The sequence below is a fragment of the Lactuca virosa genome, chromosome 2, assembly GCF_052849685.1.
Source record: "Lactuca virosa cultivar CGN04683 chromosome 2, Lactuca_virosa_CGN04683_v6, whole genome shotgun sequence".
Lineage (NCBI taxonomy): Eukaryota > Viridiplantae > Streptophyta > Magnoliopsida > Asterales > Asteraceae > Lactuca > Lactuca virosa.
The window spans coordinates 260,708,217-260,734,167 of NC_136427.1; the positions used below are offsets into that span (position 1 = coordinate 260,708,217).

Here is a 25,951-nt window from a genome sequence, read left to right on the forward strand (position 1 = left end):
TGCACGAAAAAACTACTAGGATGTACCAAATCCAAATGAATATACAAATTTTTTTATGTGTAGCTACAAAGCCACATATGAAAGGATTTTTTTTCCCTCTTGGTTCTTGGTGTTAATATGGAATTTGGAAACAAAAGCATACATACAATTACAATATAACCAAGCAAATCAACCACCACAACACTACTTCCTAACCACCCAAATTCTTTTTCTTTTTCTTTTTCTTTTTTTTTAAAAAATTTTCCAATCATCAATCCTATGACTTGGCCTTTAACAACAATCCCATGGTTGGTCGACCCTCATTGCGTTTTCCACTGTGTTCTCTGAATCAAAACAAAACCCAAATTTTACATTTTGCAATTTTCTTCAAAACTTGAAAAAAAGAAACCCAAAATGGATGAATTCACAAGAAATGGACTTACTCGACTAGAAACCGGTAAATCGACCCGGCCCGATCTTTATCCGTACATCTGGTGATCAAATCAAGATAAAGCATAGCCTCATGAGGGAGAAGACCTTCCATGAAAAACCTAAGTAGGTTAGAGTGTGTGCCAGGCATCACATCTAATGATTGCTCCAATACTCTCTCCTGCTGCCCTTGAGTCAACTCAGTTGCCTCCATTAATGGTAGAATCCCACGTTCTTCCTCTTCAAAGTGCTTTTTGCAATTCTCCTGTTTTACCCACAAAAAAAAATGTTAACTTTTTAATGACAACAGCTTTGAAATTGAAGAAAGAACAAACCTGTAATGATTTAAGGCGAGTGGTTAGGCTAAAGAGGGCGTCTTGACATGATGAGCTCCCTGAATCAAGAACTATAATGGTTTTGATGTCTTCTTTGATGCCATTCATGAGGGGTAGGTCTCTCGCGTGTTCCTCATTTACAGATTTAGATAAGCCTGATCGAAGGGTATTTTAGATATTTAACTAATAGTTATACTACAATGTACTCAATTTGCAATCATGAGTGGATTCTAGCTTTTGCATTATTTTTTATGCTTCATCATGAAACCTCATCACTAAAATTGCTAAAAAGCAAGTGCATTCATGTTTCAACTTAAAGCAACAATTATAGCAAGTTTGATAATGAGTTTAAGATTTAACAATCAACAGAACGTATCTTAGACGATTATGTATTATGATTAAAAGGGTCCACTTTCAGCTTTTGAGTGTAAAATGGATTTCTTGTGCAGCTTTGGAAGGCAAAACTGTTGCTTTCCAATTTACAAATTCATATGGATTTCTTGTGCAATTTCAATATTAATAAACCTAAGAATGTTATGTTTTGTAATGGATATATAAAACAATTGTCACATTTTCATGAAATAATAGAGATTCGCAACAATTTTGTTAGCTGAAAGAAATAAGAAATTTATTGACTTGAGAAAGTCAAAATCAATCAGATCTGTTACTACTACAAAGAACTGAAATTAAATCTTACCTCGATCTTCCCTTTCCAAAATTGGAAAGACGATCTTCTCCTCCATCTGAGCATGTTCAAGCATCACCTCCAACAGCTGCGAATAACTCTTTGCATATTTTTTCACCTCCATTCGTGCACTCCCCATCACTGGATCCCCCTTCGACCGACCGCCACGAGCCGCCAAGTCCTCCCCCCACCTCACCATTCTATCCAAATGCCACACCAAACTTTTATGCTGAAGCGCCGTCGCCGTCACCACCACCGGCGTCGTCTCATTGTACGTGTTCCAGTTGCTCAGAAGCAACGGCTTAGGAAACTTGGCGTCCAGATAACGGAGAATGGTAACAGAAGACCCCGATATGACGTCGGATCCTAACTGAATCACCGGCGTTTCAAATCCGAAGTCGGGTTTTTCGGATGGGATGAAAAGTAGAGTCACAGGTTTGTAAAGGAGCGCGAAACGAATGTAGGAAGTGGCTGGAGAAGTCGGTGACCCGTACAGTCTAACAACCGGCAACGACGACGTCGATGGAGAGGGCAATGTTGACGGTAACGGAAGAAGGTTAGTGGCACCGGATTGATCTGTTTTCCGATAAACTTTATCGGAGTTATCTGTTTTCTGGTATGCTTTATCAGAGTTGTCTATTTTTGGGTAAAATTTGTCAGGGTTATGATCTGGGTTTGTTTTCTTGAGGGTTTTTGAACAATTTCCCATTTAAAACAGCGGTTATTGATCTGGGTAAGAGCAAAATGGGGAAAAAAAGGTCGAGGGTTTATGGTGGTTGAAGCATGTTCAAGAAACACCGGAGGATAATATGCGAAACGTAGATCGGAAGATAGAATTACAGAGTTGGAAGAGTTCCTTTACGAAAGAAAAGTTGAAAATTAGAGTGGATAATGATTTCGACTATATTCTCTTTAGGTTTCTTGCCAACGAACGCACATGGAAAGAATGGGAGTGCGTAGGGAAGGATAGAAGGGGAAGAAAGGGGTTTTGAGAGCTGGGTAAAGCTCCATGGCGCCTTTTGTGGAGGGAGGCATATGGGGATGATGGAAAGGTCACTCTGACATGTCAGTGTTTACGCATCTCGCTATACAGTTCTCTCCCAAGTAGAAACTATTTTATATTGTTGGGATATATATATATATATATATATATATATATATATATATATATATATATATATATATATTTATTTCAAAGTGTTTTTTTTTCGCAGAATTATAAAAGTGTGTGATTTAGATCTTATAAAATATAGAATAAAACTAAAATACAGACAAATCATCGCCAGTTTTTTTTTTATTTGCTGTATTTTTTTTAACGACCATTTCGTGATGTCGTCACTCATTTACGATAAGCATCAAATATCTTTTTATATTTTCTTTCTACTGTCTTTCAATTTTCTTTCTACTGTCTTTCAATCCAACGGTGACATCTGGATTAAAATAATATCAATTAAGTAATGTTTTTTATAATTATATAAAAACATGGCTCAAACTTGAGGATAATTGCAGGAGAAATTAAATATTCTCCTATATTTTCTACCATACCATAGTGATTGTGAAAAATATTTACCAATTACTCGTTGTTTAAAAAGTATTTAGGAAAGTATAGTAAAATTCACTTGCACTCCTATTTGATATTAATTAAATAAATAATAATAAACATCAACGTCCCTTGTAGATTTGACTTTCTCCTTCACCCCGTTGTTAACCCTTCCATTATGATCGATTGTGCAAGTTTGTTGATTGCTGCGAGGATGCACACCGGTGAAGCGTTGATGGTGGTAACAAGGCATATTGGAAAAAAGATAGAATAGAGTTATCCAGATCTCTCCATCTCCCACTCTTTCTATCTTCTATCCTATCGATTATTCTTAGCTAGAAAAAACAACGTGTTAAATTAAAGGAATTTGTTAATGCTTGATGTAGAAATTACAAATTAAGGTTGCCTCCATTGACGGTTATTAAAACGTTCAAGTCAAAGACGAATCGGCCCTGACAAAGGCCGTCAAAAACCAACCCGTCTCCGACTCTCTGTTACCAATCAAGTCAGTTTCTCCGATTTTTAGTTCTACACTTTAGTAACTTCTTATCGGGTTCTTGCAGTTGGTATCGGGTAGATCGATGGAAAAGATTATCAGAGTGCAGAACTCTTGAAGTAAAGAAAGGGTATCGAGGAGAAGGGTGTCTTGAGGATGGAACATAACATTTAAGAAAATGTAGTATTGCAATAGAGCTCACACACCATCGTCCTCCATCTCCGATCAAGCCTGAAACGATTGTGACGACTGAGGAGTACAACACTTAGAAGGAAAGGAATACCTAACTACATGTTGTACATATGAATACTACAACTATTGTTTTCCTGGTGTTGTAGCATATTGGTGGGAATTGTACTGACCAAAGTTCACATCACGTGCTTCAATGATTGAGAAAACATATCGGATTAGTGCTGAAATCATTAAGATTACATGGCTACTACACAACGATTAGGTAGCATTTATTTGAGTTAATTTCTTCACATCGATTCAGGCAAGGACGGGAAGTGTTGTACATACATGATGTAATCATTTTAAGCTTTGTTTCCTCTGTTATGTAATTTCCGGCAAGAAAACCCGATCACTTTTATCTATTTCCGGCGAGGTGACTAGTGAAAAAAATTGTAACCCGATCACTTTTATCTATTTACCTATTTAATGTTAAAAAATAACGCTTAAAACTCTTTTACCATTATTTGGTAAATATTTTTCAAACTACCCCATATTGATAAATACTTTTTCTAATAACCATTATTCGGTTAAAAACTTTTGTCCTACTACCCACATTAAATTGTGATATATGGATTAAAATATTATCAATTTCATTAAATGTGACACATGTCAACATTTGATATGATAGAAGGATAAACAACAATAAAATATAAGAAGATATTTAATTTCTCTAATTGTAAATAGTGTGACATGTCTAAAAATAATTTAGATATTCAGCTATTGAATTATAGTATGCAATATAACTATTTAAAAAATGAAAATAAAAAATATATTAAAAATAATTAACACTACTAATAAAAAAATTAAAAGTATTGTCATTTAGCCTTAAGACAACAAACTAATTTGAAATCAAGACAATGGCTTTGTCCAACAAATATAACTAAGTTTTGAAATTAGTGTCGAGTATGATCAAAGTTCAATCGAGAGTATTTACAAAACTTGTTGTAAAATGCAATTTTATTTATATAAAAGAATTCAGAAACTAGCTGAAACAATTACAAAAAAAAAAAACTAAAAACTAAAAGTTCTTACAACTCATAAGATATTTGAAGTAGCTTTTGAAGTATGATTTTTAGTTTAAAATAAAGAGTAATATTTTGTACCGCTAAACAAAGATTTTTCTTTAATTTGAGTTTTTCTTGAAATCTACTAAAAGATCTCAAAAGCTTATTAGCATACACTTCCACAATGTACAAACTTTATAAACAAATTGTCTTTCATACAATATAAAATCAAGTAAGCAACAAAAAATTATTGAATCAATATTCAACTCTAAGATACAACATTTTTATTGAATGAAATATAACTTGACTTAATATGGTGTTCTTTAACGGTCAACAATTTTATAAGGTATTGAATTATCATCATCTATTCTAATAAATAAGTACAAACTCGTCACGTGTCAATCTTCAAGCCCCCATAATCATATTTTCCCGCTTCCTTTACTCAACTGAATTTACCAAAATAGCCTTCATTTCCTGTACACAATATATATGCAAAAAATATTCAAAATCGGTAATATCCGAAAGTTTGTTTTTTTAACTGGAAATTGATTAATTTCCAGTGATGCTTTTATAATCGGTATGGATTGGTTAAGCCCCCATCATGTTGATATTATGTGTCGCGAGAAGGTCGTTCGCCTTCATCTCCCCAATCACGAAACCCTAATAATCTATGGTGATAAACCTGGTGTCAATATTCGTCTTATCTCGTGCATCAAGGCACAAAAGTGTCTGCACAAGAAAAACTACGCATTCCTCGCTCATGTTGTGGATAAAGCCAAGGAAGAAGTAAACATTAAAGACATCCCAGTGGCATGTGACTTCCCGGCTGTATTTCCAGAAGACCTTCCGGGAATACCCCCAGAAAGACAGGTCGAATTTCGAATCGACCTAATACCAGAAGCCACATCAATTGCCAAATCACCCTACAGGTTAGCTCCCGCCGAAATGCAGGAGTTATCCAGCCAACTAAGCGAGTTGTTGAGCAAAGGATTCATCCGACCAAGCTTCTCACCCTGGGGAGCTCCGATCTTGTTTGTCAAGAAAAAAGACGGATCCTTTAGAATGTGCATCGATTATAGGGAATTAAACAAGCTCACTGTCAAAAACTGATACCCACTACCTCGGATTGACGATCTATTTGACCAGCTTCAAGGAGCTAGTTACTTCTCCAAAATAAACCTAAGATCCGGTTATCATTAACTTCGAGTCCGAGAAGAGGACATTCCAAAAACTGTCTTTCGAACTCGATACGGTCATTACGAATTTGTTGTGATGCCCTTCGGTCTAACAAATGCCCCTGTTGCATTTATGGACCTCGTGAATCGAGTCTGCCGCCCATTCCTTGATAATTTCATGATCGTCTTCATCGATGACATTCTTATATACTCTCGAAACAAAGAAGAGCATGGTCAACATCTCCGTCAAATCTTGGAAACCCTAAGAGCTGAAAGATTATATGCGAAGCTCTCCAAATGCGAGTTTTGGATCCGCAGTGTAAAATTTTTGGGTCATGTAGTCAGCGAGGAAGGGATTCATGTATGTGACAACCGTCAATTTTTGGCCAAGTCAAAGTCAACTAAAGTCAACAAGTCAAACCGGTCAACTCATCTAACCCTTGTATATTACGGTTTCCATTATGATTCTCATTGTACTACTCGCAATCTTAATATAAAGTATCACTTAGAGTTTTCACGTGTTCAGAAATTCTAAACCCTAATCAGGGTAAGTGATGAATCTACTCGATAAAACATTATTCCATACCCCTCGAGAGCGTATAACATTCATAACAAGGCTTAACAGAGTGTAAGAACCTTGCGTTGCGAAGCCAAACACTCAAAAAGGTCACAAAAGAATTCTCTCCCAATCTCTTTCACTCTAACTCTCCCAAATCTCTCTCTGAATGAGAAATCCCTCCAAGTGTCTAAAATCTCTCCCAAATCTCTCTCTGAATGAGAAATCTCTCCAAGAATGTGAAATCTCTCCCAAATCTCTCTCTGAATGAGAAATCCCTCCAAGTATGTAAAATCTCTCCCAAATCTCTCTCTGACTAAGAAATCTCTCCAAGTATGTGGAATCTCTCCTAAATCTCTCTCTGAATGAGAAATCTCTCAAAGAATGTGAAATTTCTCCCAAATCTCTCTCTGAATGAGAAATCTCTCCAAGAATGTGAAATTTCTCCCAAATCTCTCTCTGTATGTCAAATCTCTCCAAGTATGTCAAATCTCTCCCAAATCTCTCTCAAAATCTCTCTCAACTTCTTATAATCACTCGGGGCATCTCGGCCCTTAATTTAGTCGAAAACCGCTCAAAAACGGAAGTCTATGCGAAAAAAACAGCCTTAAGGAGCCGAAACCCCTCTTAGGAGCCGAACCTCCTGAGAACCGAAACCCTCTCAGCCGAAATGGACCGAGGGCTCTGTCTATTTCGGTCCCCTGACTAATCAGAACCGAGACCTGACTTTCGGCTCTTCCCTTCCTACCTTCGGTCCGAGGACTTGACCTTCGGTTCCGAGATGCGAGCCACGACCGAACCCTCGCACCTTCGGTCCTCTCTTCTACTCTCGGTTCCTTCCTTCTCCACTCTCGGTTCTCACTCCCTTAGAGCCGAACCTCACAGGTTCGGTCCAGATTGCCGGTTTTTGACCCAAACTTCGTTTTAAGCCCGTTTTTTAAGATTTTAACGCGGGATTTTCACCCAAACTCGTATTTTAACATAATAAACCCCAAATATTCATATTTTAATTATATTTTGGGGAAAATCCTTGCCGAAGAATAAAATCTATTTAGTGAGATATTTAGATAGAGTGTTGACTTATCCTTTGGACAAGGACACAAGCAACCTCCCCATACCTTCATTATACAACCCCTTGTCCTTCCTCCATACCTAGTCATTCCATAGTACTTTTCCCACCATTTTTCAGCCACACACTTGGTCAAGAGCTGGAAAACCCTCCTCTCTCCTCACATTACTCTTACTTTCCTCCAAGTGACAAACTTCATTCTCTCTCACTTCCTCTCTCTAGATTTCGAGATTCAAGGATATTCTCCAAGCTTTTCTTCTACATTTGGTAAGTATCTTCCTCCTACACTTAGATATTCTACTATCCTTCATCCAAATCATAGACTACTTACACAAATATCGTCATATTTGTTGTTAGATCTTCAAATCTTCAAGCATCTCCCAAGTGTTCTTGAGTTGAACACTTCTTTTCTCGATCATCCATCTACTGAAATCACTCAAGGTGAGTTCATACCCCTATATTTTCATGTTTTTCTTAAGTTTTAAGAGGGGGATACAAGTTAAAACACCAAAAACTTAACTAAACTCAAACAACAGCTTTCATCAGAAAAGTTGAGTCTTATTCACGGACTGTTTTGACTATCCTAAACTTAATATCTTTCAAAACTGTTTAATATGAAAATAGTTCAGGTTCATACCTTTAAAATGACTACTTGCACACCTCCATACGATTTTTCTACAATTTATGGTGATTTTTACAAAACTGCCTATCATTTCAGAAACAAATTCGGATCAGTCTGAGAATATGAACATTTTAACACAAGTTAAAGACTTCTAAAAATCATAATAAAAATTATGAATAAACTAGACACATTTTGTGAACTCTCAGAATTTACGGAATCAGTTTTCGACTTCGTATGATTTTTCTATGATTTTTCTAAAATAGTGTAGAAAGGTAAAAATTAAAATAACAGCTTATAACTTTCATCACACTTTGTAACTTGTTGAGCAAAGTGTTAATCTTTGAAGATTTCATATTTTACATGTGTTTCTTGTTGTGGTATAATTATATAACATAAAATACCCACTGAATTGTAAGAATTCTCCATTATTACCATTAGTATAAAAATAAGGCATGATAAACATAGTTATATTTTTGCTATACATTCAACTTACATAGAAAAAGGGTCCTTATACATCACAAACAAACATGCTAGAACTATAATAGGTATAGTTAGGTTGCATATACATTACAAACATTTTTGATAAACTATAATATGCATAATTCATGTTCACTATCACTACCACTATTTGGTGAATTATGATATGTATAGTTTATGTTCACTACCACTACCACTATTTGATAAACTATAATATGCACAATTCATGTTCACTATCACTACCACTATTTGGTGAGTTATGATATGTATAGTTTATGTCCACTACCACTACTTGATGAACTATGATAAGCATAGTCTCGGTCCTTGGTTTTTAAGACTACATTCTATCTAGAATTGTTAGGCTTCAGCTATAATTTCTAAGTGTATATGCTAGAGTTATATAAGAATCTAGTCACAATCGACTTAGAATTGGTGGGTCCGCTTTATTTCCTGTTCCTTGTTTGGTTGTGGGCCTAGGGCAGACCCATTACATTCGACAGTCTATTTAACTTAAATTTTATATAACTTATATACACTTAGAGATTATAGAAGGAAACTATAGGAAATTCTAGGATGCACTATTTATTAATACAGAAACTTACAATTCACTCTTTAAGGAAAATATCGGATTTTCTTTGGAAACATATTTCTATTAAAACTACATTCTATCTAGAATTGTTAGGCTTCAGCTATAATTGCTAAGTGTATATGCTAGAGTTATATAAGAATCTAGTCACAATCGACTTAGAATTGGTGGGTCCGCTTTATTTCCTGTTCCTTGTTTGGTTGTGGGCCTAGGGCAGACCCATTACATTCGACGGTCTATTTAACTTAAATTTATATAACTTATATATGTTGGGTAATTATAGAAGGAACCTACAGGTCTTTCTAGGGTTCATTATCGCATAACATAGGAGCATTCATTTCACACTTAGTTAAGAAAATATTAGATTTTCTGGAAACATACTCTGTCGCTTTTTCAAGGAAAACGGTTTCTTTCTCAAACAAAACGCTTATTAACTCACCAACTTAATTGTTGACACTTTTCAAAACTACTTGTATTCTCAGGGAATCAGTGAAACAAGAAAACATCAGCACTTTGAGGATGGGACGTTAAATCGTCAGACAGTTTATTTTGTCATCATAATGTAATTGATTTTGAAACATGTAAACATATACTATGGTGTAACCTTTTCAATTATATTTATGATGGTTGTATTTATTTTGAGCACTATTATACTCGTTGTTGTGATACTTTACATGAAGTCCTCCACCCCCGGACGTTTCCGCCATCCTTGGTTTGGGGGTGTGACAATGTAGATACTTCCAAGATCAAGGTCATTGAAGGTTGGGCGATCCCGCAAACCCCAATAGAAATCTGACAATTCTTGGGTCTCGCAGGCTATTACCGAAGGTTTATCCAGAATTTTTCCAAGATAGCCAAACCCCTCACCACCTTGACACAAAAGGGTGTGTCTTTCAACTGGACAGAAAAGCAAGAAGCCGCCTTCCAAACCTTGAAACGAGCCCTCTGTAGTGCACCAGTGCTATCCTTACCGGAGGGAACCGAAGATTTCGTAGTCTACTGCAATGCTTTAAATCAAGCGTTAGGTTGTGTCCTCATGCAGCGTGGAAAGGTGATAGCTTACGCATCCAGACAATTGAAGACGCATGAAATAAATTACACCACCCATGATCTCGAGCTGGGAGTTGTGGTCTTCGCCCTAAAAATTTGGAGGCACTACCTCTACGGTACAAAGTGCACCATCTTCACCGATCACAAAAGCCTCCAGCGCATTCTAAACCAAAAGGAGCTAAACATGAGGTAGCGAAGGTGGGTTGAGCTGCTAAATGATTATGAATGCGAGATCAAGTATCACCCAGGCAAGGCTAACGTGGTAGCCGATGCCCTGAGCATAAAAGAATACTCAGCTTGCCGAGTGAAAACCCTATCAATAACCATCCAATCCCACCTAACCTCGCAGATCAAAGAAGCCCAATTGGATGCATTGAAGCCGGAGAACGTCACGAATGAAACACTGCGTGGGATGGATAAGAACTTTGAAGCCAGGGAGGACGGAACTTACTACTTCATGAATAGAATCTGGTCCCTAAACCTAGGGGATTCAGAGAAATAATCATGAACGAGGCCCATAAAACGTGATATTCCGTCCATCCAGGTTCGGATAAGATGTATCTGGACATTAAGCGACATTATTGGTGGCCGAATATGAAGGCAGAGATGGCCACTTACATGGGCAAGTGTCTCACTTGCGCCAAGGTGAAAGTGAAGTACCAAAAGCCCTCGGGACTATTACAACAGCCAGTAATACCCGAGTGGAAATGGGAAAGGATTACTATGGACTTCGTAACCAAATTACCTAAGACGGCAGACGGATTGGATGCTATTTGGGTGATCGTCGATAGGTTAACTAAATCCGCTCATTTTTTTCCTGAATTGGTCCGGTAGCTTATAAGCTGCAGCTACCTTCAGAGCTCAGCAACGTACACCCCGTGTTCCACATCTCGAATTTGAAGAAGTGCTTATTAGATGAAACCCTTGTCATTCCTCTAGAAGAGATCGAAATAAACGAGAATCTCCTGTTCGTCGAAGAACCAGTCGAGATAATGGATAGGGAAGTGAAGCGTACGAAACATAGCCGCATTCTGATTGTGAAGGTTCGATGGAACGCTAAGCGAGGACCGGATTTCACATGGGAACGCGAATACCAAATAATCAGGTCGAAATAAATGCATACACATATATTAATCATCTATACGATCTATACGATACAAAATCCATGATTCTGCTTCTGAGTTTCATTTGCAAAAGCTATTCTTCTTTAATTCTTCTTCGATCTTCTTTGACGTCTTCATAACAAAAAGGTGTGTTCTTCTTCAATCCTTCTCAGTTTTATCTGTTTACTATATTTTTTAATCTTCTTCAATCCTTCTCAGTTTCGTAACATACACATCCCATAACCCCCCTCCCCCATTGCATTGCACCATGGTTGATTATTTCTGATTTCACACTTTAATTGTCATCAGGCCAATGTTTGTTGCTTTCTTTTTCAGTTGGTAGTTGCGGATCTAATGTTTTGTTGTATCATGTGCAAAATTATATTCCGAATTTGAGAAGGTAATTGAGTATGTTGAAGAATGTTGTAATATGACATTTTTTTGGCCTTTATAAACCAGTGAGATGAGATCTTCCAGTTTAGTGGAGGATGATTCATGAATAGTTTTGTCACAACTAGCATTTTAGCTAGGAAATTCTATTTTCATGTAAATATCGGCTATTGTAAGGCTTGTACTCTAAGTGAATATCATGCTATATGCTAAAATGAAATCATCCATTTGAATCCAAACTCCTGAGTGAAGTTCAAAACCTAATACAATACATCTCATATATTCAACTATGGGTTGAAAACCCTAAAAATCCCGGTTCAAATTTGTTATGGACTAGGATCCTCTTATTGGGCCTAATGGACCAGTAAACTTTCAATTTGGCTATTTTGGGCCAAGGAACCCTATTTGGGCTCAAATTGGACCCACATCCATGAAACTAAAGTATTTTGGGTCATGTGGGCCTAGAATGATTCATCTTATCTCTAATGGGTCATGATAGGCCGTAAACTATATTCTTGGGCTTCATTGGGCCGTGAACCCTCATAAGGGCCCAATGGGCCGAAAATCTTCATCTTGGGCCTCCTAAATTCGAACTAAACCAAGAAAGGGCCCAAACTCTTTCATTCTCTCTTCCTTTTCCCTTATACTCGGCCCAACAATAAAAAAAAAAAGAAAAAAAAAGGAAAAACAAATGGGAAGAAAATGGAGTTGACACCTCATCAATACCTAGTGGATATCCATGCAAGAGTGCATGTATCCATGCAACCCTCAAATCACTCTCTTCATAAGTCAACCCTCCCCTCCCTTATCTCTCTCTAACTCTCGGCCTCTCTCCCTCTCCAACCTCACTCACCATTTCAAATTCAACACCTTTTCTCTCAACCTTCAACACCCTTCCACTCTCTATCTCTCAAGAAATTTGTGAGTATTTGGAGTGTTGTAACATCCCAAAAATACAACCCAAAAATTTTCGTTTGAAAACTTTACTAAACCATAATATCAATTATTAAAAGATAAATCCATGGATCATGCGTCTCAAAATGTCATAATAAATTTATCAAATCAACTGGTGTCAAAACATATCAAAATATCCGAATAAAACTCCCAGGATAAACTGAAGATGTGGTGTGTGCCATGCCATCATCCCGAGCTCTTCCCCTTACTAGCGGAAGTACCTGAAACCAAAAACTGAAACTGTAAGCACAAAGCTTAGTGAGCTCCCCCAAACTACACATACCATACAATAACATATAAAGCAACTAGTGGGCCTTGCCCACTGCATCGGACCGAAGTCCGGAAACTGCATCGGACCGGAGTCCGGGACTAACCAGGGCCTTGCCCTCTGCATCAGACCGAAATCTAGAAACTGCATCGGACCGAAGTCCGGAACTAACCAGGTTCCTTCCCTCTGCATCGTTCCGAAGTCCGGAAACTGCATCGGACCGAAGTCTGGAACTAACCAGGGCCTTGCCCTCTGCATCGGACCGAAGTCCGGAACTGACTGAACATAGCATAGCATAATCATAACTACTACATACTGCATCGGACCGAAGCCCGGAACACATAACACAAAGACATGCTTGAATCACAAAGACATCAAGCACACAGAACTACTGCATCAGACCGAAGTCCGGAACTACTGCTAACTATACGGGCCGGCATTGTGGCCGTAGACCCGTTCCTACTGGAAGGAAACTCACCTCATAATGCTGGCTGCTGAGGTGCTAAATATGAGACTGTCATAGTGCTGCTCCGGAACTCCCCGGCTACAAATCCCATAAACACTAAATCAAATACTGATAACTAATATCAGGGTAAAATGACTATTTTACCCCTGGTCAAAGTCAACTTCCTGGTTGACTCTACTCGCCGAGTCCTACTATGAACTCGCCGAGTTCCCGGACTCACTCTTTTCTACTCGCGACTCGACTCGCCGAGTCGGGACATAGACTCGCCGAGTCCTTCTACTTCTAGATCCTTGTTCTAACTCACCGAGTCCTCTTCCACTCGCTGATTCAACTCACAACTCTAAAATCGGAGAAATCAGGAGTTTGCGCTCCGACTCGCCGAGTCCAAGAACAACTCGTCGAGTCCTATGCATGTCCTCACTAAACAGTTGATTTTAATCGATTCCAGTGCATCCAATTCATAGATATGAGCTTCTAGGGCCGATATAACACGTAAAGTTGCCAACTTTACGTACATGCATAGAGGTATGAAGCTAAAACACCAAAATAAGCTAGAAATGGGAACCTAGGGTTTGGAACAAGGCCTTGCTTTGCATAAAGGTAGCTACTTTGAGCTCCTAGGGCTCAATGATGTCCAGATCTATAGCTCACTACCCTAAAGGAGCTCCAATCTCGAGTTTGGACCTTGAAATGTCCCAAAAATGGCAAAACAAGCATATATGAAGATCTACTAGGAAAATGAACAAGGTAGAGGCTTTATTACCGGATGAAGTAGCAAATGGAAGCTAGCTTCTGGATCTCCTTCTTCTCTTTTGCACCTTCACTCCTTCCTTCTCTTCTACACTTCCAAGAATACACCAAAACACTCAAAATCAAGAAGGAATCACTCAAACTCACCAATGGAGGCTAGGGTTTTGAGGGGGAAACGCTTTAAGGGTGCTGGAGGCTGGGATGGGGGCTATAAGGACGTTTAAATAGGGTACAAACCCTAAGGATTAGGGTTTCATCCAGACTGGCCTACTCGTCGAGTCCAGGCGCGGACTCGCCGAGTAGATCACTTAAAACCCGCGTCGAATCCGGCATCTACTCAACGAGTTAGGGCTACTACTCGCCGAGTAGCTCTTTATAAAAGAAATTTAATACGTACCAGTAACGGGGCGTTACAAGTGTTTTCAAGAAGATCACTTCAAGCTTCATATTGCTGTAAGATCATACAAACTCAAGTTGATATACTTCATTTTTAAGCTTAATCACTCCTCCTAAACACATGTTTTTCGTGAATCATGCTTCCTAGAACTCCTTAAGTTCGAAAATCTTCTCAAGAACACATCTAGGGCCGAGATCTTCTCATTTCCTCACCAAAAACCGAAAGCTTCAAAGCAAAGTGAGTTCATACCCCCTATTTTTGATTTTCACTTTGTTTTGGGGGAGAATACAATTTGTTTTGTGTAGATCTATGTGTGTATCCATGATTTTGTGTGTTTTTCTAGTTTTATATATATATATATATATATATATATATATATATATATATATATATATATATATATGTGTGTGTGTGTGTGTTTATGTGTTGTAAACTTCATGAACTTAAAGATCTACTAAAATATGATGATATTGGTATGACATAACACTTATTTCAACTCATCTTACAAGAAAAAGGTTTAAAATACATTTAGTTTACTTGAAGCTAAGAAAAACTTCATGAAAGGGGCTAAAATCGACAAAATGACAAAAGTATGGGTTATTTATGTGACTCATGACTAGTAAGGGGTTCAAAAGGAAATTTTTGCTAAACAAGGCTAATATCGACATTTGAGACCTTACAAGGACTAAAAATGTAAACATTTTCATAAATGGGCCTATTTGGGCTTCTCACGGTTTTGGGCCCAAAAATTGTAATTTTTGATCTTTTGTGGGCTTAAATGTCATTTTCAAGAAAGTTGTGCCAAAAATGTAAATTTTTTTGATAAGAAGGGTTCAATTTGTGAAAATATAAAAATTTAGGCAAAAAAGATAAAAAAAATTATAATGGGCCGAATATGTATATTTTTATAAAAATCAAGCCAAAAATGATATTTTTGACAAAAGTGAGTTAAAAATGTTATTTTTACTAAAATTGGGCCTTAGTTGTAAATTTTTGGGCTTAATGAGCCAAGAATGTCATTTTTACAAAAAGTGGGTCTTTTATGCCCTTTTGGTAAATAATTGAGCTAATACTAGCAATATAATAACAAACGGGCTAATTTTGTCATTCTCATGTTATTGGGCCTTAGTGGCCCATTTATATGTTTGATAGGTCCTGAATATTCTTTACATGTTTATCGGGCCTCATTGACCCATTAACATGCTCGACGGACCTTGGATACTCTTTGCGTGCTATTTGGGTCTGTAAATACCTTACATGTGAAATGGGCCTTAGTTGTCCTTTTACATATATTTTGGGCCCACGTTATATAATCTCATTCCTTTCGGGTTTGGAAATGACTTACATGTTTAGTGAGCCTTAGTTGTTCACTTACATAGTTCATTGGGCCTGGAATGTGTTTTATATGTTTCTATTCGCGTAAATCTGATTAAGGATCTAGTGAGACGTGTCGGTTGACACCTATTGAGTGTACGATCGTAGCCTGTAGTTATAACCAGAGTCTCTTGGAGGGAGAACGGGGGTTTATGTATAGATCTATACGGGGATGACACCCCAGACCTGAGCTGTTCGCTACATGTAACCCCCCGTTTCTGGTACGTATTTATTTCATTAAATGTCATTTTATAAGATCTACTCGACGAGTTGTAGCCCTAACTCGTCGAGTAGATGCCAGGTTTGGACGCGGGTTTAAGTGACCTACTCGGCGAGTCCACGCCTTGACTCGACGAGTAGGCCAGTCTGGGGGAAACCCTAATATTTAGGGTTTGCACCCTATTTAAGCAACATTATAGGCCTCTTGTCCAGCCTCCATCACCTCCAGAGCAGTAATCCCGAAACCCTAATCCTCCATAAGTGAACTTGAGCTTTCTTTGTGATTTTAAGAGTTATTGGGTATATTTGAAGCTTGTGAGAAGAAGAGGAAGAGAGAGGACTTCAAGAGAAGGTTGTAGATCCAGGAACAACATCAACTTCTCTTCACTTTCTAGTAATCAAGCCTCATACTTGACTTGTAGTTTCTTAGATCTCCTTGTGGTCATTTTTATGAAGTTTTAGGTCCAAGAAGCTTGATCCTTGGGACTTGGACGACCCAAGTCGATTTACACTCAGATCTGGAACCTTGGAGGGTCCTCATGGCATAAAGGTGTCATCTTTAAGTTGGGTTTTAGCATACTACAACATCCTATGGTGCACATACAACCCTAAATACCTTGGATCTATGTTTTCTCTATTATACATGCAAATATGAAGTTTCCAAGATATTACCCTATACTAGCATACAAATATCATATACTTGGGTAATAAAATAGATAGAATACATACCTTTTTTTATGTAACTTGTCTTCATGAAGCTTGAGTGCCTAGTGCCCCAAGTGTGACACCTCAAATGGTTCACACAACACCATGAACACTTGGAATAACCTTCAGAATAAGGATACTTTGGTTCTGTCTAGTGAAATCGGCCTTGCCCTTTTGTGTACACACACTAGTTCCAATTTCACCAACCAAGGACATCTTTATATAGTGTGGAGATTAGGGTTAAACCCTAATACCCATGACCTTTCATTTCATATGATCCATGGGTTAAACACTCCATGGACTATCCATGAAAGCTTAGCCCAACCTAAATGAACTTGGCCCATCACACACATATATCTTAGAGTCCATATTTAATTAGTTCCTTTTGATCACTTAATTAATTATAAATTAATTCTTGATCAATACTAATTAAATAATATGATTATATATTAATATATTAGAACTTATAATATATTAATATAAATCACTAGTATCCTTTTTCCTCATCTTGTCTATCCAATTGTCCCGATGCCATGCAACCCAAATGGACCATGCCGGGTCAGGTCAAGTCTTACCAATTATAGTTATGGACTTAGACATTAATCCAACAGTCTCCCACTTGGATAAGTCTAAAACTATTATTGAGTATGACTTCAAACCCCGACTAGCAATCGTAGCTCTCAAAAGCTTCTGTCGAACTCTGACCTTGCCGATGAACTCTGACCTTTGTCAATGACTTGTCCATTAGATAAGGGATCATATATTCCTCCATTCTAGATATCATATGGACCGAGACATGGATTATAAATCATTCTCTCTGTCCATTTGTTGTTTCCCGATTTCCGATTCATGACGACTGACTGATTGAACAGATCAAATCAGTCCTGGCTTGGCCAAGCACTCACATGTATCATCATTAAATCATCGAGGGGCCCACAGATATCGCTTTTATCCCGAAGGTAAAAGGAATGGATAAACTTCGACTCATATGGCTAATTCTACTACTTGTTGAATCATACACAAAGACACGTTTTATAACATCGAGTTACCAATGCGTTTTCGTGCAATCAATGTATAACCAACTCATAGTAACAACTCATATCTCTAGGTTTGAAGAATATAAGATATTATCGTCTCATGATCACTCGTGATAAAATCCATGAAGTGATTCAAATGAGCGTGGGTTGAATCCAATACTCAGAACTTATGAGCACTCATGAGTGTTGTAGCACCGCTTTGTCCAACATCTTAGACCTCTACAAGCCAACCCATGACAGTCTTGATTCATATCTACTTCCAACATATGACTGACTGTGGATAGTTTGAATAACTTAGTCATTCGGGAAGAATGACCTAGTTTATTCTGGAAGTCAAAACATGCAAAGTGAAACACAAGAATAATTGAATCTAATATGGTATCAAAACCTATGAATATAAATAAGACACTTTTATTTATCACCATACTGATTACTCATTATTCATTGTTTCGGTTTTATCAACTTTATACTTGAATTAAAAACATTAGTTGTCCCATGCTCCAAGCATGTACACTATGTTTTTCAAAACAATAGCTTTGCCATACACCAAGTATGCACTCTATGTTTTCTATGATCCTTACTTTGTGAAATAAATCAATTGAACATAATTTCAATGATTCTAATTTCACACTCCCAAATCCTTATCGAAAAATGTGAGAATTTCAAATTCCTATCATTTATCGAAATCTGTTTAGATTTTAAACTTATATGCACTGACCCTCCTGTAATGAATATGTACAAAGTCACAAAGACTTGTCAACAGTCATTATAAGGTATTCCAATGGAGTTCAACTCCATGGAAACTAAGTCTCATATTCAAAGTACATTGCTTTGAACATGCTTCTTGCATTAAGTTTTTCTAATCTTACACAGATAACTTTCACCTATGGAGACAACTCCATATTCTCATTTTGACTATCACTTCTGAACAAGAGATGCCTCTTTTCAAAATATGTCAATATGGTCCTTCTAAAATTAAACACTATACTTCCAACTGTCCCTGAGCAACCAATCTTTGGTAAACCGTGAATTGTCCTCGACAATTGCTTAATCATTTTAGTCATATCCAATTCTAGACCTTTTCCCTTCTTAATGCCCCAGGCATTTGGAAAATTTTAGAAAGGATAAATATTATAGCACATGCAATCGATCCTGTACCCAAAGCAAATGGTACACGATTCATGATGTCTCACATAAAGACATGATTCTAGACCAGTCTTTTGCTACAAAAAAATTTTATTTGCCATGTTCTCTAAATTTGACTATGAAGAGGGATGCTGTAATCATAATCGAAATTTGAGAACGCAATATATGGAATTTCCTTAAGTTGAACCAATCCAACATGAAATTCATATATATATTCTTGACTAAAGATGATTAAAACCTCAATCTAAGCTTTTAGAATTGAAATGAAGTATAATTTCCTCTCCCTTAATTATAGCAAAACAACTTTTAAACCCCTGCAACTCCACGAATTGAAACTTTTATTTTCTATAATTAACATTGCTAACTTGCAACCTTTATCATAATTATCATGCTCCCACTAACATGATGATTATTAGCATAACACTTATGCTCCCACTAGCTTTGACATGTACTCAGAAATCAGCTGGACTTATAGAAATCAATACTTTATTGACTTTCTTACCAAAGTTCAGACTTCTGATACGAGATACTTTGATAAAAACTTTATCAAAATCATACACCTTTCCTTAGATAGCATGAATGTGTGTCTAAACAATTTCAGAACTATGAAAAGGGATGCCGTAATCATAGTCTCAATTGTTTAGACCTTTTGCCATTTGTTTCAAATCTACTTGGTGGAAGTGTTTCCTCACCATCATTTCCATGAAACGGAGAGAAACCTTATGACCCTTAGATTTTATGGTGTATGTGTTCTTATCCATGTGAATCGTCAAAACCATAGTCACAAGACAAGGATAATGACAAATCCAAACACATATAGACTGAACTCAATCTTAATTTCTTGCCACCTGACAGCACAAGGGCCTGCCATTGCTTCCAAGTTGTTATGCAACCAATTGAGAACTCTCAGAACTCCTATGCAAAGCCAACTTTAACTGGAATGGGCACAGAATATGTCAACACGATAGGTTATAAACCTCAAGTTGTGTGCTAGTGAAGAACCTCAGGTTTTATTCTTTATTAGTTCTTGAGACTTTCAAGACCTTTAAGACTCCCACTGTCCTCTTGACATATAAGTCTCTCTTGTCAAATATTCAAGGGATAGTGCGGATTCTTTATCAAGACAAACACTTCACACAATTGGCCTAAGTTGGTCTTTGTTTTATCCAAAACATCACAACCTACCAATTTCAAATGTACAAGAGTAGGACACTTTTACTCTTACATTTGACAAGTGTTTTAAACCTTTCTTTAAGATATGTCACTCAACTTACAGTCTTGGAGTATGACTCTAAGACTTGTTTTGAAACGAAGTATGACTCATCTTCTTCATTTAACCATTTCAACAATTCATGACTCCTCTTCTTAGTCATAAGAATGCACTAAGATGTCCTTAGAAGACCAATTGTGATGTGGTTCTTTAATCATTAAGATGATCACAAAACATGATACTAAAGTACTCTCCCATCTTTTCATATTTGAGAAACTTTTATCTGTCTGCCTAATTTGATTCTTCCCATTCGTTCTGCCATACATTGAGACTTTTCCAATGTTTCAGAATTATACTTAAACTTGTAAGTATAACCATATTTACTAAACTTTAGTAAATCATGACGAATAGTCTTAACGAGCTTTGTGGTGGACATGACCAGTGCACAAGAATGTGTACTCGATCTCTTTAGTCCTTCACTTGATTCACACATCCATGTGAACAAGTCTTAATTTTCCAATGCTTGAAAGTTCTCATTCATCATACTATACAACTTGCATGATTCCAAGTTTCGGTCCAATTGAAACTTGGGTGATGAGAAACTTTCTTTATTTGGTAAATTTAGACACTACCACAAATGAAAGAATCAAAACCATTTTCCTATATTACTAGCAATGGAATCATATAAACAACAATTTTTTTCACAAATGCCATTGTAAGGATACTTAAAATAAATAAAATCAAAAATTCCCTTTTATTTTAAAAACTTTTGCGGAAAAACTTATCCTTACAATCCATATGAAAACCTTGTTGTTATATATTCCTAAGCAATGTGTCATAACTCCTAAGTAACAGCTTCAAAATTCTGATGCGATCGAAGTCCATCTTCGCGATCAGAAGCAGCATATACTTCCTTTAAGCTTTCTCTCTTTTCTTTGATTCTTATAACATCACCATGTGACTCATTCACATTATGTAATAAGAATCTCCAAATAGGAGCTTAACAGAGTTAGACAATGGACTTTACCTGAAGTAGAGTCAAACTTATTGACTTTAACATCCTTAGGTAAATTTGGCAGCTTCGCAAACAGTGCCCCTTTCCTTTGGCAATTTTAACAAATGGACCCTTTGGTAATGGTACATGGGACTATCACAGACTTAGCTTTTCTCTTTACCATTTGGTCAACCGAGTTGACTATGGCCGATCCCTTCCATTGGGAAGAGAATGTTTTTTCTGGATTTCCAGTGTCATCATTGTCAATGTCCATAAAGTTTTGGGAAGTCGATCTTCTAATAAAATTTGCTTTACTAGCCTTCCAAATCATAGCTGATTCAGTAGTACCAAGCAAATAGATAAGATCGGGTCTTGTCATAGTCTGTTTCATAGGAGTCCCAAAGGAACTCACTATGTGACTTAGAAAGTGATTGAACCACCAACTTTCTCAAGACTTTGACACCCAACTCTCCCGGCTTGTCAATATGTGACTTCATCTCCAAGATGTGATCACACCTAGACCTTGCCTTGCCAATAGGGCTTGAGTGACCTTGAACTTGTGGGTTAGGGAGAATAATTGGAGGAGGTGGAGGAAGTGAAGTTCCAAGAGATTTGGGAAGATCATAGATGTCTTAACTAGATATCTTTTGGGAGATATTCAAGTTTAGTTGATTTAAAGTCCTTAATATAACACCCAATATGAAATATTAAGGCTAGAACCCAACAACCTATTTATAACTGGAAGAGGGATGCCGTAATCCAAGTTATAAAATAGTTGAAGGTAGGTAAATGACGATTTACCAATTTCCACCATGAAAAACGAAATATAATTAAGTTTTAATTGGATCTGAAACTCCTAGATCTTTTGAGATACATTGAACTTTCAATGGCATGTTTGAATCTCGAGTGTGCCCTCTCAAGTTTGTGACTGGGATGCCGATGATCACAAACAAGTTGTGAATAACCATGCAAATTGACTTGGTACCCTTAATTTTACCCCTCAATCGATGTGCCGGTTAACCACACGAGCTCCACCGATACTATGATAAATATTAAGTTACCCTTTGCCTACCTTGTTAAATCCAGGTTAGTGTGCCGGTTAACCACACACGCTCCACTAACGGTTTAAGCAAAGTGCAAAGTGTAATTTCATGGATTAGCACCTTATTCACATTTTCCTAAGTAACTAAGATTGGGAATTTAAAAAGGTTTAGTTACTTAGTATTTATCATTAATACTTTTAATGAAGGGAGAATTATAGTCCTTGTCCTACCCGTTCGGCTAATGACCCTCCACCAGTCAAGGAAGCGGTGGGTGAGAGTGGACACCCATTAAGCTGCCATTTTATAGGCAACAACCTTATACCCCCCTTATAGACCGACTTCGTGAGTGAGGCCTACTAATGGTAAGACGACTTGCTCTTATACAAATATATAAATATTATTAACTTATAATATTATAAAGTATAAGGGTTGAATTTTATCTTTTAAAATTCTAAGGGCTTAACTTGGAATTAAAGTATTCATTAGAGAAAACTTTTCAAATTCCAAAACTTGAGGGCAAGTTTTGAAACTATTTAAAACTCTTGGATTTTCATAACTTATGAGTTTTAAGTAAAGCTTTAAAACTTTTAATGAAGAGACTCTTGGACATCCATAACTTGAGGACAAGTTATGGAGCCATAAAAACTATTTATAAGAAAAGACTCCATTTTTTTGTAACCTAAGGCATATTTATGAGTTTTTAAGATTCATAAATGTGACTTTTCATATAACTTGAGGACAAGTTACAAAAAAAACACATTTTATGAACAACTTTTAGATTAATTAGGATTGAAAACAACTAAAACACAAATTTTTTTTCCATTAATCTAAACTAACTCATAAATCAAGGAAACATAGAACTTTTGGTAATCCATAACTTATGGAGTTAAATGCTTGTTTTATGATGAAACTTTTCATGTTCCATAACTTAAGAATAAGTTATGGAATTCTTTAAAACATTAACACCAAATTTTGTAACTCCATAAAAACTTTGAATCAATTTTTTTAAAACCTTTTCATATCCATAACTTATGGAGGTTTCAAAACACATAAGATCACAACTTTAAAAAAAACTTTTTGAGCTCCAAAATTTTATGACAAAATTTGTAACTCCTTAAAACATTTAGATCAAACTTTTAAAACTAATAAAATAATCATATCATTTTATCTTTTACTAAATTTGACCTAATTCAACTCATATAGCAAATGATTCAAATTTTACAAATAATTAGTTTTTCACAAAACAAGTAATTATCTTAAAATTTGACAAACTTCATGTTTTTTTTCAACTTTGAAAATCAAACATTTGCATGAATATAACAGAAAACAACTCATGGCTCTGATACCACTGTTGGGTTTTAGGCTTCTCATAAATGGGCCTTATTTGGGCTTCTCACGGTTTTGGGCCCAAAAATTGTAATTTTTGATCTTTTGTGGGCTTAAATGTCATTTTCAAGAAAGTTGTGCCAAAAATGTAAATTTTTTTGATAAGAAGGGTTCAATTTGTGAAAATATAAAAATTTAGGCCAAAAAGATAAAATAAATTATAATGGGCCGAATATGTATATTTTTATAAAAATCAAGCCAAAAATGATATTTTTGACAAAAGTGAGTTAAAAATGTTATTTTTACTAAAATTGGGCCTTAATTGTAAATTTTTGGGCTTAATGAGCCAAGAATGTCATTTTACAAAAAGTGGGTCTTTTATGCCCTTTTGGTAAATAATTGAGCTAATACTAGCAATATAATAACAAACGGGCTAATTTTGTCATTCTCATGTTATTGGGCCTTAGTGGCCCATTTATATGTTTGATAGGTCCTAAATATTCTTTACATGTTTATCGGGCCTCATTGACCCATTAACATGCTCGACGGACCTTGGATACTCTTTGCGTGCTATTTGGGTCTGTAAATACCTTACATGTGAAATGGGCCTTAGTTGTCCTTTTACATATATTTTGGGCCCACATTATATAATCTCATTCCTTTCGGGTCTGGAAATGACTTACATGTTTAGTGAGCCTTAGTTGTTCACTTACATAGTTCATTGGGCCTGGAATGTGTTTTATATGTTTCTATTCGCGTAAATCTGATTAAGGATCTAGTGAGACGTATCGGTTGACACCTATTGAGTGTACGATCGTAGCCTGTAGTTATAACCAGAGTCTCTTGGAGGGAGAGCGGGGGTTTATGTATAGATCTATACGGGGATGACACCCCAGACCTGAGCTGTTCGCTACATGTAACCCCCCGTTTCTGGTACGTATTTATTTCATTAAATGTCATTTTATAAGATCTACTCGACGAGTTGTAGCCCTAACTCGTCGAGTAGATGCCAGGTTTGGACGCGGGTTTAAGTGACCTACTCGGCGAGTCCACGCCTTGACTCGACGAGTAGGCCAGTCTGGGGGAAACCCTAATATTTAGGGTTTGCACCCTATTTAAGCAACATTATAGGCCTCTTGTCCAGCCTCCATCACCTCCAGAGCAGTAATCCCGAAACCCTAATCCTCCATAAGTGAACTTGAGCTTTCTTTGTGATTTTAAGAGTTATTGGGTATATTTGAAGCTTGTGAGAAGAAGAGGAAGAAAGAGGACTTCAAGAGAAGGTTGTAGATCCAGGAACAACATCAGCTTCTCTTCACTTTCTAGTAATCAAGCCTCATACTTGACTTGTAGTTTCTTAGATCTCCTTGTGGTCATTTTTATGAAGTTTTAGGTCCAAGAAGCTTGATCCTTGGGACTTGGACGACCCAAGTCAATTTACACTCAGATCTGGAACCTTGGAGGGTCCTCATGGCATAAAGGTGTCATCTTTAAGTTGGGTTTTAGCATACTACAACATCCTATGGTGCACATACAACCCTAAATACATTGGATCTATGTTTTCTCTATTATACATGCAAATATGAAGTTTCCAAGATATTACCCTATACTAGCATACAAATATCATATACTTGGGTAATAAAATAGATAGAATACATACCTTTTTTTATGTAACTTGTCTTCATGAAGCTTGAGTGCCTAGTGCCCCAAGTGTGACACCTCAAATGGTTCACACAACACCATGAACACTTGGAATAACCTTCAGAATAAGGATACTTTGGTTCTGTCTAGTGAAATCGGCCTTGCCCTTTTGTGTACACACACTAGTTCCAATTTCACCAACCAAGGACATCTTTATATAGTGTGGAGATTAGGGTTAAACCCTAATACCCATGACCTTTCATTTCATATGATCCATGGGTTAAACACTCCATGGACTATCCATGAAAGCTTAGCCCAACCTAAATGAACTTGGCCCATCACACACATATATCTTAGAGTCCATATTTAATTAGTTCCTTTTGATCACTTAATTAATTATAAATTAATTCTTGATCAATACTAATTAAATAATATGATTATATATTAATATATTAGAACTTATAATATATTTATATAAATCACTAGTATCCTTTTTCCTCATCTTGTCTATCCAATTGTCCCGATGCCATGCAACCCAAATGGACCATGCCGGGTCGGGTCAAGTCTTACCAATTATAGTTATGGACTTAGACATTAATCCAACACTTTATGGCCATGAGAACCCCAAGAATGAAAAAAACCCCATTTTTGGTCCTTTGAGCATGAAAGTCCCATGCATGAACGTAAAGTTTGT

At 36.8% G+C, this 25,951-nt stretch overlaps 1 protein-coding gene across 1 annotated transcript; it reads right to left on the reverse strand.

Moving 5' to 3' along the window:
• On the reverse strand, positions 1–2,523 carry LOC145160924 (hemerythrin HHE cation-binding domain protein). Its single transcript, XM_079080304.1, has 4 exons — positions 1,441–2,523; positions 744–898; positions 423–673; positions 1–323 (listed from the first exon to the last, which is right to left on the reverse strand). The coding sequence occupies exons 1-4, from the start codon at positions 2,135–2,137 to the stop codon at positions 257–259; spliced, it is 1,170 nt and encodes a 389-aa protein (XP_078936430.1). The 5' UTR covers positions 2,138–2,523; the 3' UTR covers positions 1–256.
• Positions 2,524–25,951: the final 23,428 nt, after the last annotated feature.

What these genes read in the sequence shown, in the direction of transcription:
- LOC145160924 (XM_079080304.1), bottom strand. Translation starts at nt 2,137, where the DNA reads ATGGGAAATTGTTCAAAAACCCTCAAGAAAACAAACCCAGATCATAAC. An exon ending in TTTGGAAAGGGAAGATCGAG is followed by an intron (nt 899 to 1,440) that starts GTAAGATTTAAT and finishes CCCTTCGATCAG; the next exon opens with GCTTATCTAAATCTGTAAAT. An exon ending in CTCGCCTTAAATCATTACAG is followed by an intron (nt 674 to 743) that starts GTTTGTTCTTTC and finishes TGGGTAAAACAG; the next exon opens with GAGAATTGCAAAAAGCACTT.